Source organism: Salvelinus namaycush, chromosome 26 (assembly GCF_016432855.1).
Source record: "Salvelinus namaycush isolate Seneca chromosome 26, SaNama_1.0, whole genome shotgun sequence".
In the NCBI taxonomy this organism is placed as follows: Eukaryota; Metazoa; Chordata; class Actinopteri; order Salmoniformes; family Salmonidae; genus Salvelinus; species Salvelinus namaycush.
The window spans coordinates 8644050-8658499 of NC_052332.1; the positions used below are offsets into that span (position 1 = coordinate 8644050).

Below are 14450 nucleotides of genomic sequence, written 5' to 3' on the forward strand. Positions count from 1 at the left end.
TCAGGGTGGAGTAATATTTCTGGACTACAGTGGTGGATATTTCTACATATGCATACGTAGTTTGTCATTAAGAATTGTCAACTAATAGTTGATATCTTCAGAACATAGACTACAATGTTAGAATAGGTACAAATCCTACCTCTCCTTTATGTCTCATTCTATCTCTCTCTACCCCTCATTCAGGACTGTACCTATCCCAACACAAATGATAATACAAATGATGGTTAACTAATGGTTAATACTGTGTATTGCAGCTGCTGTCCGACTGCCAGATCAACATGGTGAAGGTGGTGAACTCTGTGAGCGATGCTCTCAACTCCATGCAGAAGGAGACGGGAGGACTGAAGGCTCGTGTCAAGGCTGACTTACAGCGGGCACCGGTCAGAGGAGCTCGCCTCAAAGGCTGTGCCAATGGTAAATCTCATAACTGTCTGTCTGTCTTTGTGTGTGTGTGTGTGTGTGTGTCAGTGGAGGCTTCTGAGGGGAGGACAGCTCATAATAATGGCTGGAACAGTATGAATGGAATGGCATCAAACCATGTGTTTGACGTATTTGAAACCATTCCACTGATTCCGCTCCAGCCATTGACACGAGCCCATCCTCCTTTATTAAGGTGCCACCAACCTCCTATGCTGTCTGTCTGTCTGTCTGTCTGTCTGTCTGTCTGTCTGTCTGTCTGTCTGTCTGTCTGTCTGTCTGTCTGTCTGTCTGTCTGTCTGTCTGTCTGTCTGTCCGTCCTGCATGCATATATCTATTTGTGTGTGTCTCTGTCTTCATATGTGTCTGTCTGTCCTGTATATGTACAATATATCTCTCTATCTGTGTATTATTCAATAGTCTGCCAGTGGCGAAGATGAATATTACCTCAAGGCCCTTGGTGCTAGTGTTGAATGTATGAGTGTTGAATATACAGCATGTACACATATGAGTAGTGACTGGTGTGTTTATTGAGGTGTGTTGCTCGGAGTGAGAGCCTGAGAAAGCCTGAGGCGTGGTCGCTGAAGAAAGCTTGAGTCAAACCTAAAAGACCTGAGGAGAGTCTCCCTCTAGCCACCAGCCATGGAATACACTGCGGCTGACACTTACATACCACACACACACACATACACTAACACTAACACACTCGAGAGCATGCGCGAGCTCGTGTGCGAGAGCGCCACAGGCCCCAGGTTTCATTAATATTTCACACACACATAGGGACTGCATGAAAATCCTTGATGTAATTTCACACTCCCAGATTCCTGCATATGTGGAACTTTACAATATCCATTTCAATGACTACCCTGCTAGCTACCACCCTGTCCAACATGCTATATATACACTGTAAAAAATAAATAATCTTTGGATCATCCTAATAAAAACTGGATCAACTGGTTACAAGTAAATGGGTTTGGTTTTCTCAATTGAAAAAAACGACATTTGTTTGGAACCAAATATATGATTCAATGCCAACTGTTCAATACCAATATTTCAATTTGCAACCTATTTCTTTCGATATTCATCTTACTTTCCCCTTTTGTTAAACCTACCAAATAACATGAATTCAAACTAGTACATATGTTGTAGCAAGTAGGTTTTTCACTTCGGAACGGCCTCTCCAAATTTCATGAATTGGTTTTCAAGCAATTAAATCAATTTCCTCTTAAGCAAGATATGAAGTATGTTCCGTAACATGAAGTAATGACTCCAAACACCTTTACGTAAAGACTTTCACATCAACCTGCTACAACATTGTTACCCAAATAATGAAGGCCTCAGTACTTAAACCACAATCACATACAATTTAGTGTGGAATATGCACTTCAAATATTTCCAAAATAAAATGGAATATATTTCCTGGAATGACATTCCCTCTCATGGGTAGTGAAGAAAAACAACCGAAAATCCACGCCCCCAATAGGCCATGCCTCCAACTCTGCCACCGCTACGTTGCACCCACCGCTGTTCAATGCGAATGTGCACGTGTTGAAAAGCAATTTCGAAGCGTTCAGTCAATAGGAAAAAAAATCGCATTCATCTGCCAAATTCGTTATTTGATTTCAGACAAACTGAATAGAACCGACGCATAATTGTGGATAATTCCAATCACAAAAAAGCACTTCACAACTGTGCCTTCCTACTTTCTACAGTGTACATGGGTGGAGGATCACAGCCTACTCGTAGCACTGAGCATCGCCCTGGCTGCATGTCTATGAAACTGCAACATATACAGTACACTAGCATTGTGTTATTTGTTTTTACATCCCCCCCAAAAAATATAGATTGTCTGTAAGAAAAGCAAGTTTGCTAGTGAATCTGAATTTGATGGTCATTTGCTAAATGGCATATATTATATTATTATTCAATTGTGCAAGAAGTTCACCAGGCTCATAGCAGGGGGCGGAGGGGGGGCGAGGGATGAGAGATGGCTAAGGGAAGTCTCTAAAGTGTCCTTTCTCCAAAATTACAGTGTTTGGCCCCTGTGGGAACTCTCTCTCTATGCTTTAAATTCTGGGGTTTGACCTACTGAAATCTGGCATGCATACTCTATGAGGACTAATCATCACAGAATTCCTCCAACACTGAAACGAACCCACACACACCCAAATCTGCTGATCCCTCTGTTGCACAAATACTACCTGTATCCCCAACCCCCCTCTCTCACCACCTAAGTCCCCATTTTCCCCCTCTCCCTATATGTCAAGGGAGGGCTAGATATAGTATGATGGCGCCGGAGAAGAAGGCAAACGGTTTACCCAGCCGATAGTGTTATTTTGTTTGTTCATTTGCGTTGTTTATAACTTATTTTTTTACTTATTTGTACATAATATTGCCTCTACCGTCTCTTATGACCGAAAATAGCTTCTAGACATCGGGACTGCGATTATTCACCACGGACTAACATAATCGTTTTTTTTCCTTTCACGACTCTGACGAGCCCGACATAAAGGATATACTGCTTCCTCGGGAACAGGCCCCGGTCCACTTGAACCGCGTGAAGAGGAGACGGAGAAAGAGGAGCCGAAGGGCGGGCTGCCTTCTGAGAATTCGTAGGCGATCGAATAAACCCCCACTTCCCTCCATACTGCTAGTAAATGTGCAATCCTTGGAGAATTAAAATTGATGAGTTACACGGAAGATTAAACTAAGAACGGGAAATAAAAAACTGTAACATCTTATGCTTCACGGAGTCGTGGCTGAACGACGACAATATTAACATACAGCTGGCTGGTTATATGATGTACTGGAAGGATAGAACAGTGGCGTCTGGTAAGACAAGGGGTGGCGGACTATGTATTTTTGTAAATAACAGCTGGTGCACGATATCTGTGGTCTTGAGCTATTGCTAGCCTGAGGTAGAGTTTCTCATGATAAGCTGTACACCACACTACCTACCGAGAGAGTTTTCATCTGTATTCTTCGTAGCTGTTTACATACCACCACAGTCAGAGGCTGGCACTAAGACAGCATTGAATGAGCTGTATTCTGCCATAAGCAAACAAGAAAATGCTCACCCAGAGGCGGCGCTCCTAATAGCCGGGGACTTTAATGCAGGGAAACTTAAATCCATTTTACCAAATTTCTATCAGCATGTTAAATGTGCAACCAGAGGAAAAAGAACTCTGGACCACCTCTACTCCACACACATGGAGACGCATACAAAGCTCTCCCTCACCCTCCATTTGGCAAATCTGACCATAATTCTATCCTCCTGATTCCTGCTTATAAGCTCAAATTAAAGCAGGAAGCACCAGTGTCTAGATCAATAAAAAAGTGGTCAAATGAAGGAGATAGTAAGCTACAGGACTGTTTTTGTAGAACAGACTGGAAAATGTTCCGTGATTCCTCCGATGGCATTGAGGAGTACACCACATCAGTCAATAGCTTCATCAATAAGTGCATCGATGACGTTGTCCCCACAGTGACTGTACGTACATACCCCAATCAGAAGCCATGGATTACAGGCAGCAAGGCTAGAGCTGACACTTTCAAGGAGCGGGACTCTAACCCAGAAGCTTATAAGAAATCCCGCTATGCCCTCCGATGAACCATCAAACAAGCAAAGCGTCAATACAGGACTAAGATCGAATTGTACTACACCGGCTCTGACGCTCGTCGGATGTGGCAGGTCTTGCAAACTACTACGGGCTACAAAGGGAAGCACAGCCGAGAGCTGCCCAGTGACACGAGCCTACCAGACAAGCTAAACTACTTCTATGCTCGCTTCGAGGCAAATAACACTGAAACATGCATGAGAGCACCAGCTCTTCCGGAAGACTGTGTGATCCCGCTCTCCGCAGCCGATGTGAGTAAGACCTTTAAACAGGTCAACATTCACAATTCGCAGGGCTAGACGGATTACCAGGACGTGTACTGCAAGCATGACCAACTGGCAAGTGTCTTCACTGACATTTTCAACCTCTCCCTGTCTGAGTCTGTAATACGAACATGTTTGAAGCAGACCACCATAGTCCCTGTGCCCAAGAACACTAAGGTAACCTGCCTAAATTACTAGCGACCCATAGCACTCACATGTGTAGTCATGAAGTGCTTTGAAAGGCTGGTCATGGCTCACATCAACACCATCATCCCAGAAACCCTACCCCACTCTAATTTGCATATCATCCCAACAGATCCACAGATGATGCAATCTCTATTACACTCCACACTGACCTTTCCCACCTGGACAAAAGTAACACCTATGTGAGAATGCTATTCGTTGAATACAGCCCAGCGTTCAACACCACAGTTCCCTCAAAGCTCATCAATAAGCAAAGGACCCTGGGACTAAACACCTCCCTCTGCAACTGGATCCGGACTTGCTGACGGGCTGACCCTAGGTGGTAAGGGTAGGTAACAACACATCCGCCAAGCTGATCCTCAACACAGGGGCCCCTCATATGTGTGTGCTCATTCCCCTCCTGTACTTCCTGTTCACTCATGACTGCACGCCCAGGCATGACTCCAATGACACAACAGTGGTAGGCCTGATCACCAACAATGACGAGACAGTCTAAAGGGAGGAGGTGAGAGACCTGTCCGTGTGGTGCCAGGACAACAACCTCTCCCTCAACGTGATCAAGACAAAGGAGATGATTATGGACTACAGGAAAAAGAGGACCAAGCACCCCACCCCTCTTTATACCACTGCTACTCTCTGTTGTCATCTATGCATTTAGCCACTTTAATTAACTTCTTATGGCTGCATCCCGCTACTGGGATCGATATGACAGCAGCCAGATAAAGTGCAGGGCGCCAAATTCAAAAAACAGAAATCTCATAATTAAAATTTCTCAAACATACATGTGTTTTATATCATTTTAAAGGTATTCGTGTTGTTAATCCCACCAAAGTGTCCGATTTCAAATATGCTTTTCAGCGAAAGCACTACAAACGATTATGTTAGGTCACCATCAAACCACAATAAGCACAGCCATTTTTCCAGCGATAGATAGCTTTCACAAAAAGCAGAAATAGAGATATATTTAATCACTAACCTTTGATTATCTTCATCAGATGACACTCATAGGAGTTCATGTTACACAATACATGCATGTTTTGTTTGATAAAGTTCATATTTATAACAAAAAATCGGAGTTTACATTGGCACGTTAGATTCACTAGTTCCAAAAACATCCAGTGATAGTGCATAGCCACATTGTTTCAACAGAAATACTCATCATAAATGTAGATGATAATACAAGTTATACACATGGAATTATAGATATACCTCTCCTTAATGCAACCGCTGTGTCAGATTTAAAAAAAACTTTACGGAAAAAGCAAATCATGCAATAATCTGAGACGGAGCTCAGAACAATAGCCAAATTAACCGCCATGTTGGACTCAACAGAAACCAGAAAATACATGATAAATGTTTCCTTACCTTTGATGAACTTCATCAGAATGCAGTCCTAGGCATCCCAGGTCCACAATAAATGCTTGATTTGTTCGATAATGTCCGTTATTTATGTCCAATTAGCTACTTTGGTTCGCGCCTTCGGTAAACAATTCCAAAGTCAGAAAGCGCCTCCACTATAACGTGACGAAATGTCCAAAAGTTCCGTAACAGTCAGTAGAAACATGTCAAACGATGTACTGAATCAATCTTTAGAATGTTGTTAACATACATCTTGAATAACGTTCCAACCGGAAAATTTAATTGACTTCAGAAGAGCGATGGAACGGACGTCCTCCTCATGTGAAGGCGCATGGTGAATGCGTGATCAGCCCGTGGAAGTGATTACTCATTCCGGTCTCCTTCGGCCCCCCTTCGCATTAGAGTCATCACACAAAGTTCTGTTGACTATTGACATCTAGTGGAACCCGTAGGAAGTGAACACTCATCTCGTTGTCATTTCAATTGAGAGCATGGTTGAAAATCTGACACCTCAGAAACAATTCAAACAGGAAGTGGAACTTTTCAGGTTTTTGCCTGCAATATGAGTTCTGTTATACTCACAGACATATTTCAAACAGTTTTAGAAACTTCAGAGTGTTTTCTATCCAATATGAATAATAATATGCATATATTAGCAACTTGGACTAAGGAGCAGGCCGTTTAATATGAGCACCTCTGTGCACCTTTCATCCAAGCTACTCAATACTGCCCCTGCAGCCATAAGAAGTTAATTTTAATTTTTAATTTTATTTTATTTCACCTTTATTTAATCAGGTAGGCTAGTTGAGAACAAGTTCTCATTTGCAACTGCGACCTGGCCAAGATAAAGCAAAGCAGTTCGACACATACAACAACTCAGAGTTACACATGGAATAAACAATCATACAATCAATAATACAGTATAAAAATCTATATATAGCGTGTACTGTATATACTGTGTGTGCAAATGAGGTAGGATAAGAGAGGTAAGGTAATAAATTGGCCATGGTGGCAAAGTAATTACAATATAGCAATTCAACACTGGAATGGTAGAATGTGCAGAAGATGAATGTGCAAGTAGAGATACTGGGGTGCAAAGGAGCAAGATAAATAAATAAATATAGTATGGGGATGAGGTAGATTGGATGGGCTATTTACAGATGAGATATATACAGGTGCAGTGATCTGTGAGCTGCTCTGACAGCTGGTGCTTAAAGCTAGTGAGAGAGGAAAGAGTCTCCAGCTTTGGTGATTTTTGCAGTTCGTTCCAGTCATTGGCAGCAGAGAACTGGAAGGAGAGGCGGCCGAAGGAAGAATTGGCTTTGGGGGTGACCAGTGAGATATACCTGCTAATAACTCTAGCTACATGTACATACCACCTCAGCTAACCGGTGCCCCCGCACATTGACTCTGTATCGGTACCCCCCTGTATATAGTCTCGCTTTTGTTATTTTACTGCTGCTCTTTAATGACTTGTTACTTTTATCCCTTATTCTTATCTGTATTTTTTAAAACTGCATTGTTGGTTAGGGGCTCGTAAGTAAGCATTTCACTGTTGAATTTGGCGCATGTGACTAATACAATTTGATTTGATGTGCCCACAGTATAAGGCTATAAGAAGTCTAGTCGAATGTTCTCTTCATCTCTCTCATTTCTCTTTGTGTGCTCTTACGTCATGTTTTAGCCACTTGTTTTACTGTCCAGCTAGAATTCCAACTGATAGATTTTTGTTTCTCTTCGTCTCTTTGTCTTTTTCTCTTCCCTTATGCATCTCTCTCTCTCTCTCTCTGTCTGTCTTTCTTTCTCCCTCTCTCTAGGCTCTCGTCCTCGTGACTGTGGCGATCTGTATGCTAACGGGCAGAGGGAGGATGGCATCTATTCTGTGTTTCCCACTCACTACCCCTCCGGCTTCCAGGTCTACTGTGACATGACCACGGACGGAGGGGGCTGGACGGTGAGTCATACTGTACACACACACACACACACATTCAGAGGCACACACGTAAAGGCACACACACAGAATGAGGCAAACACACACGCGCGAGCACACACACACGCTCAAGAAAACCGCACATACATTGAGAGGCACACTCGTAGAGGGCACACGGACACACACACACACACACACACACACACACACACACACACACACACACACACACACACACACACACACACACACACACACACACACACACACACACACACACACACACACACACACACTCACATGACACACACTCATGAGTAGAACGGTCTGGTGTCTGCATTAGAATCGAAGAAACACAGCCATTTATATCCTCAAGCACTCCAATCGTTTTCTTATTCATCCACAACAGACCCAGTCTCTCTCCCATCTCTCTCCTTCTTTGCACTTTTATTGGGTTGGTAATCAAAATGAAAACTCCAGAGCTAAAAGGTAATGAAATGCTTTTATTACGATTACCTTTGGTTTATTACGACTACCTTTGTTTTAAATTGGTTTTACTCTCACTTACAAATTATATCTGTCAAGCCACACTAAAATAAGAATCATTCAGTGTGGAATGCTCTTAATTAAAACTGTCCCAGAATGCAACATACATTTCATTTCACCAATCTTTTGGATCTCCAGAGTACAAAAATGGTTTTCTTCAACACTCCTCATGAATAAAATCCAGCACTGCATATACCCTAGCAGACTTGTCTATATAGAAAAACCAAAGTGGAAGAAATGAGCTGCGATTAGATTGCTTGTTTAGCTTTAGACCTTACACAGTGTGTAGAGCTGCAAAAAAAAACAGTGGAACATGATATGGAAAGGCTTCTAAGACAGTGGCTGAGAACGCAGGTGAGAATAAACATGAGAGAAGGAGATATGAAGCAGATACATAACTACTAGATATCCATCTGAGAGAGAGAGAGAAATTAGTATTCAAAGGAGAATGAAATAATTGAACAGGGTGAAAGAGAGAGAGAGAGAATTGAATAGGGGGGATTGAGAGCATCTATTAGGTAGATATGAGAAGGTGCGTATAGAGTAGTGGGGAGGTATTACACAGGCTGTGGGTCCTTGTGTCACAGACTTATCTGTCCCCGCCATAAAATCTAGCGTGACAGCTACTCAGCACTTCACTCAGTAGTTTATAAACCAGATAGACATACTCAGCCGCAGATTTAAATGTACAGCCCAATTTGCCACTGTGAGACTCTCAAAGACACATTGCTCTGCTTGTTGTGACACTAGAATGCTAAGTTGTTTATTTTCACATGTCTTCCTGTGATAGGCTTTTGATAAGGATTTGATATCCAAATACAGTAGGATATGATTAAGTTAGAATGGAATTGAATGTTTAGTTGTTTGTTGTCGAAAGGGAAGACACTTGTCTCCTATTCATATCCTGAGAGGTGCAGCGGTCTAAGGCACCACATCTCAGTGCAGGAGAAGTCACTGTTGTCCCTGGTTCAAATCCAGGCTGCATCACTTCCCGGCTGTGATTGGGAGTCCTATAGGGCGACGTGCAATTGGCCTGGTTTTGGCTGGCGTAGGCTGTAATTGTAAATAAGAATGTAATCTTATTTGACTGACTTGCCTAGTTAAAAAAATATATATATATATAAGGATTTGACATCCAAATACAGCAAGATAGGACATAACGAAGTGTTAGGTTGTTTGTGTTTTGCTGAGTTGTTTGGTATTAAGCGAACAAACACTCTTTTGTAGCTGGGTCTACACAAGAGTGTTTTGGGAGCTGTTTTGTGAGATTGAATCTTTGGACAACTATCCCACACAGAGGATTCGAACGGTAGAGACAGCGAGGTGAGCAAACACTGTCACAGAGCTATTAGATCTAAACACACTGGGTACCTCCCAAATGCACTACATCCCTATGCCCGTTTGACAAGGGCTACTAAGGCCCTGGTCAAAAGTATTGCACTTTATAGAGAATAGGGTGCCAATTGGGACCCAATCACTGTCACAGAACTACTACATCTTAAAACGCTGTCACAGAATCACTCGATCTATATGGTTTTGTGATGGGAGACATAAGCCGTGTTCATCTAGCTTTACTGTGTGTGCGTGTGTGTGTGTGTGTGTGTGTGTGTGTGTGTGTGTGTGTGTGTGTGTGCGTGCGTGCATGTACTTTTTGTATTCTCTTTATGTGTGTCCTGTTAATATTAGTGTATGTGTGTGTAGTTTACCCGGTTCAGTGTGCGTATGCGGTGTGTCAGTGTGCAGTGTAGTGACCATTTTTCTCTCTTGTTCCGAGCTGTAGTGGTCCTTAGGGAGACGAGAGTGGAGCTCTTATAAGGAACTAATAGTTTATCTGCTTTGTAAATCATCTGTAGCCTGCAGCGCTTTGGCTGTTCCTACACACTTACTACACACACACACACACACACACACACACACAAAAACGCACAAAGGCACACGCACAAAGACACACGCAGAAAGACCAGATGGGGACACTTTGGGATATTTGTTGGCCGGCCCATTGTCCACCGTCACGGAGAGACTGTGCTGTCTGAGTTAGTCCCTATACCAATAACCTTCTCAACTCTGCCAAACGCGGAGTCTGCTCTACTCAAGTTAATGACAGACACACGGTGCGCGCGTGTGTGTGTGAGTGTGTGCGTGCGTCTATGTGTGCGTCACTGTCAGCGAGCGTGCCTTACACAAGCAAGGTCATAGCCTCCTGTGACAGAGTGCTTGACACAGCACGATGGAGTTCAGCCAACCACCAGTCTGTATCTGGGTGTGTATCTTTCCATGTTGGTGTGTTTGTGCATTGGTGTGCGTGCGTGCGTCAGTCACTGTCAGCACGTCTACCTTACACAGTCTATGTGTGTATACTCGGTTGTTCAATTTACCAAATGTACGCCTCTTTGCATGCTGTTCTTCGCACGCAACGTTTAAGAATCAACTCTAAATTTGCCAATTTCACAGCCTAATTGCTGAGACCTTAACAGACTGCATCTCATCTCCTGTCTGTCTCTCTGTCTATTCATAACGGAACACCTCCGGGTCATTAACAGCCCAGAGGTGGGATCCAACGAGAGTTAGGACTGTCTGTAACAGGTACAGAGAGACGTGGGCTTACATAGGGAATGAGCCGTATGCTGCCGTTGACTCAAACAGAGCAGCCCTACTGAGACTAAGGCACACACAGAGAGGGGCTTGAAGAGGGAGGGAGGGAGGGAGGGAGGGAGGGAGGGAGGGAGGGAGGGAGGGAGGGAGGGAGGGAGGGAAGACAAATATCTTCAGAGAAAGAAGGTTGGGATCTCTAGAGAGAAAGAGACGGAGTAGAGAGAATTAAGTTCTAGAGGGTTCTGGGGGAGGCTGTAGTCTACAGAGATACAAAGGGAGGGGACGTGACGTATAGGTGTTGAATCAACTACGGTATTGAAATTCTAGGGCCTTTTGCATCACATCTTTTAACCACGTTCCAGTATCCAGCACGGCTCAAAACATCAGTCTCCTCGGCACTACAAGAATGTTAGCACCCATGTCCTCTACATAAGTCAGTTAAAATATGGTTTTCCTCCCCGGGGCTGCAGAAGCGCAGTGTTATTGTGACCTTTTCCACAGGGCTGGTTAGTGCTGGTGATTGAATAGGGCTCTCCGTCTTGTGATAAGGTCAGGCCAGTCTGCTGTGTGATAGTGCTGGGAGTAGAGAGTGGGAGAGGGAGCTTTGGGTGTGTCCCAAATGGCTGTGTTCCCTACATAGTGCACTCCTTTTGATCTGGGCCCATAATGACTCTTGTCAAAAGTAGGGAATAGGGTGCCATTTTAAAGTAATGTCACATTGTATAGGCCAACTACAGCAGATAGCCCTCCCTAGTGTTTAGTATTAGAGAGATTTTAGCACGAGAGGAGATGCCCTGTGTGTTCAGCCACAGCAGCCTTCTATCATTTTTGTGTTCACATCTTTATGTCCGCGTTTAAGTTCAGTGCAGAACACAGGAGATTGATGGTGTGTGTGTGTGTGTGTGTGTGTGTGCGTGCTTCCTAGCATTACAGCTTTATGTAATAGACATTTTGGGATGATTTATAGCTGGGGGCTGTGATGGCCATTCCATTCTTCCAGTCTACCGACCACACGGCCAGGAAATGTGAAAACAATGAACTTTTCCCCAGCATTTCCTACAAGAAAATAAACTATTGTCACATTCCACTGCAAGATTCACTTTCAAAACCCTCAAACTTCACAGCCAGCAAACACACTGCAGGGTATCCAGTGGAATGTCTCACTCTTCAAAATAAGGATTCACCATTTACCTTTTTTTTTTGTAATACAAACATACAGTATTTCTCAGGGTTGCACAGTTCCAAAGTATCTATCTGTATGAAATATGTTGTCATGAATTCTAGACAGGTTTATCTATTATTGCTATACTAGTGACATACTTGCTTCAGCCCTGGTTTCTCAGGAGGGAACATGACAGAGGAAAAGGGAATATTTTTGTCCTTCAAGGTTTGACACTTTTTTACCTCATTACCATCTTTAGGCTCTCACTAAAAAGAGATAGAGAGAGGGGGGAGCAAGAGAGAGAGAGAAAAGTATGAGAGAGCGGGAGAGACCTTACATTTCAATTTAATTGAATTGAATAGAAGAGAAGGAGTGAGGGGTGAAAGAGGACTGCAGAGAAAAGGAGAAAAGAGAAAAGGAGAGCGAGAGGGTTGAGCTGGTGAAGGGAATGTAGAAGGCTCTCTGGGGTAATTGCCGCAGTATTTTTCCTTTCTCTCATGCGACAGACCAGGGACACAGAGAGCGGCCTGTCTGTCTCACAACCTGCATGTTAGGAAAGATGGTGACGGATAAAAGACACTCTGTTAGACCAGGGGGAGAGAGGACCTGTCACATGTACCTCTCCCTGCTTCTCTTCTCTCTCTCCGCCTCCCCTCTCTCCCTCGCAGATTCTCTCCCTTATTTGCTTTTTTATTGCTCGTCTATCTCTCGCTGTCTTTCTCCCATTTCTCTCTCCCTGTTTCCCTCTCACTGTACCTCACACTGCCCTGATTGGTTCTCACAGCCCTGCTTGGTCCTTCTCTTTCACTCTTTTACGTCTCATTCCTGCATTCCTACCCTCTGTCCACATTTATTTTGCTGTCTTCGTGTCCTTCCCCTCCATCTCCCTCTCTCTCTCTCTTTCTATCCATCTCCCTCTCTCTCTTCAGTGTTCTCCGTGTGAAGTGTGCAGTGTAAAGGGTGGAGGGCGTTAGACAGAGTGATGTGTATAGGGACAGACATGTATCAGTCAGGAAATGGTGCCCACGGCCGGCCCGCTCAATAGGCAGAATTAGGCGATTGACGAGTGCGGCATTTTCTGAGCTAAACTGACCAAGGCGCACCTCCAACAACACATAAGACTTCACATAGTTCTTCCCAAAAACAATGACAACTTCTGTCAACCATTGGCATATGGGTTTTTTAGGTGAGCGCTGATGATAAGCAGTTCCCACTTTGTCAAAGGTGCAAAATATTTTGCTTTGCTGTTGGAGAGACCCATCGATGCAGCGTTCCATCCCAAAAATAATTGAACATAAATGATGTAGCAGATATAGGATATGGTAGAAAGAGTATGTGGCCTTGTCTGTAGCCTACAGGGCCAGAGATACAATGTATGTCAATGTAATGAGAAAGACACTTTTAACATCATGCATGTTAAAACATATCCTAAAAACAGGACAGGTCAAAGTAAAATGGACAATATGTACTGGACAATCGCAACTGTTGTGCAGGAGTTTCACCCGATTGTCACGATCAGCGGTTTCAAGTTTGTATCCGTACGTTTTTCACAAGCCGATCCATAGCGTAAAAAAATATTTTGGGTCTCGCCTAGAGCAGCAGAAGGGCAAGGACTGGCCCTGATGGTGCCTTGTTCCCATTCAGCTACATCTGTGTTTTACTGGTTATAGCCTGAAATATCATGTACTGCCATTGGAATGGATTAGGTCTTAGCGTAGTATACGTGATTTTTTATTTATTTTTTGCTCAAAGGAGGAGACTAAAAACGAACGCTGTTTTAATAATGGATGGGATCAGATCTGTCAGAGTGCTGCATTATCCAAAATATGCTTTTATCAAAAAGCACCACAATCACTCACTGTAATAAAATATTACATTCAGCTAAGAACTGAAATGTAAAAGTTTGAGATTCAATGTATGATTGTGTGCAGTTTTGTAGCACTTTCTATTTGGAGTCAGAGTGCATTTGGAACCACTTGCTTTCTCTTCAATAATGCATACCCAGTTAGTTTATTGGTTTTGAAAAAAGACAACGCCATCCTAGATGGATTGGGATGTATGTCTGTCTGTTTATGTGGGCGGGAGGAAAGCTAAAGATTTCATTCTGTAATCGGTTTACTATGTTGTTTTTTTGTTGTTGACAAAATGGCTGTTCATTGCTGTACTGAGCTAATGTACAGTTTATTTCCATCCTAAATATGCTTACTTTCTATACACCCATAACCTCATATTAAAGCCCTGCCGTAAAAATCAGGTCTAGGGTCGTTTTCGAGTGTTTGTTTGGGTGCTTGTATTGCACCCTGCAGCAGTCCTGTGTTGCACCTTGCAGAAGTCCTGTATACACAGTATGATAGCGATGT

At 43.3% G+C, this 14450-nt stretch overlaps 1 protein-coding gene across 1 annotated transcript in view; it reads left to right on the forward strand.

Moving 5' to 3' along the window:
* The window catches only part of fibcd1b (fibrinogen C domain containing 1b), a 239719-nt gene that overhangs the window by 97536 nt on the left and 127733 nt on the right, over positions 1-14450 (forward strand). Inside the window, exons 3-4 of the mRNA XM_038965597.1 lie at positions 255-414; positions 7678-7814. Of these exons, the coding sequence (XP_038821525.1) occupies positions 255-414; positions 7678-7814 (297 nt within the window). The remainder of the gene's footprint in view (positions 1-254; positions 415-7677; positions 7815-14450) is intronic.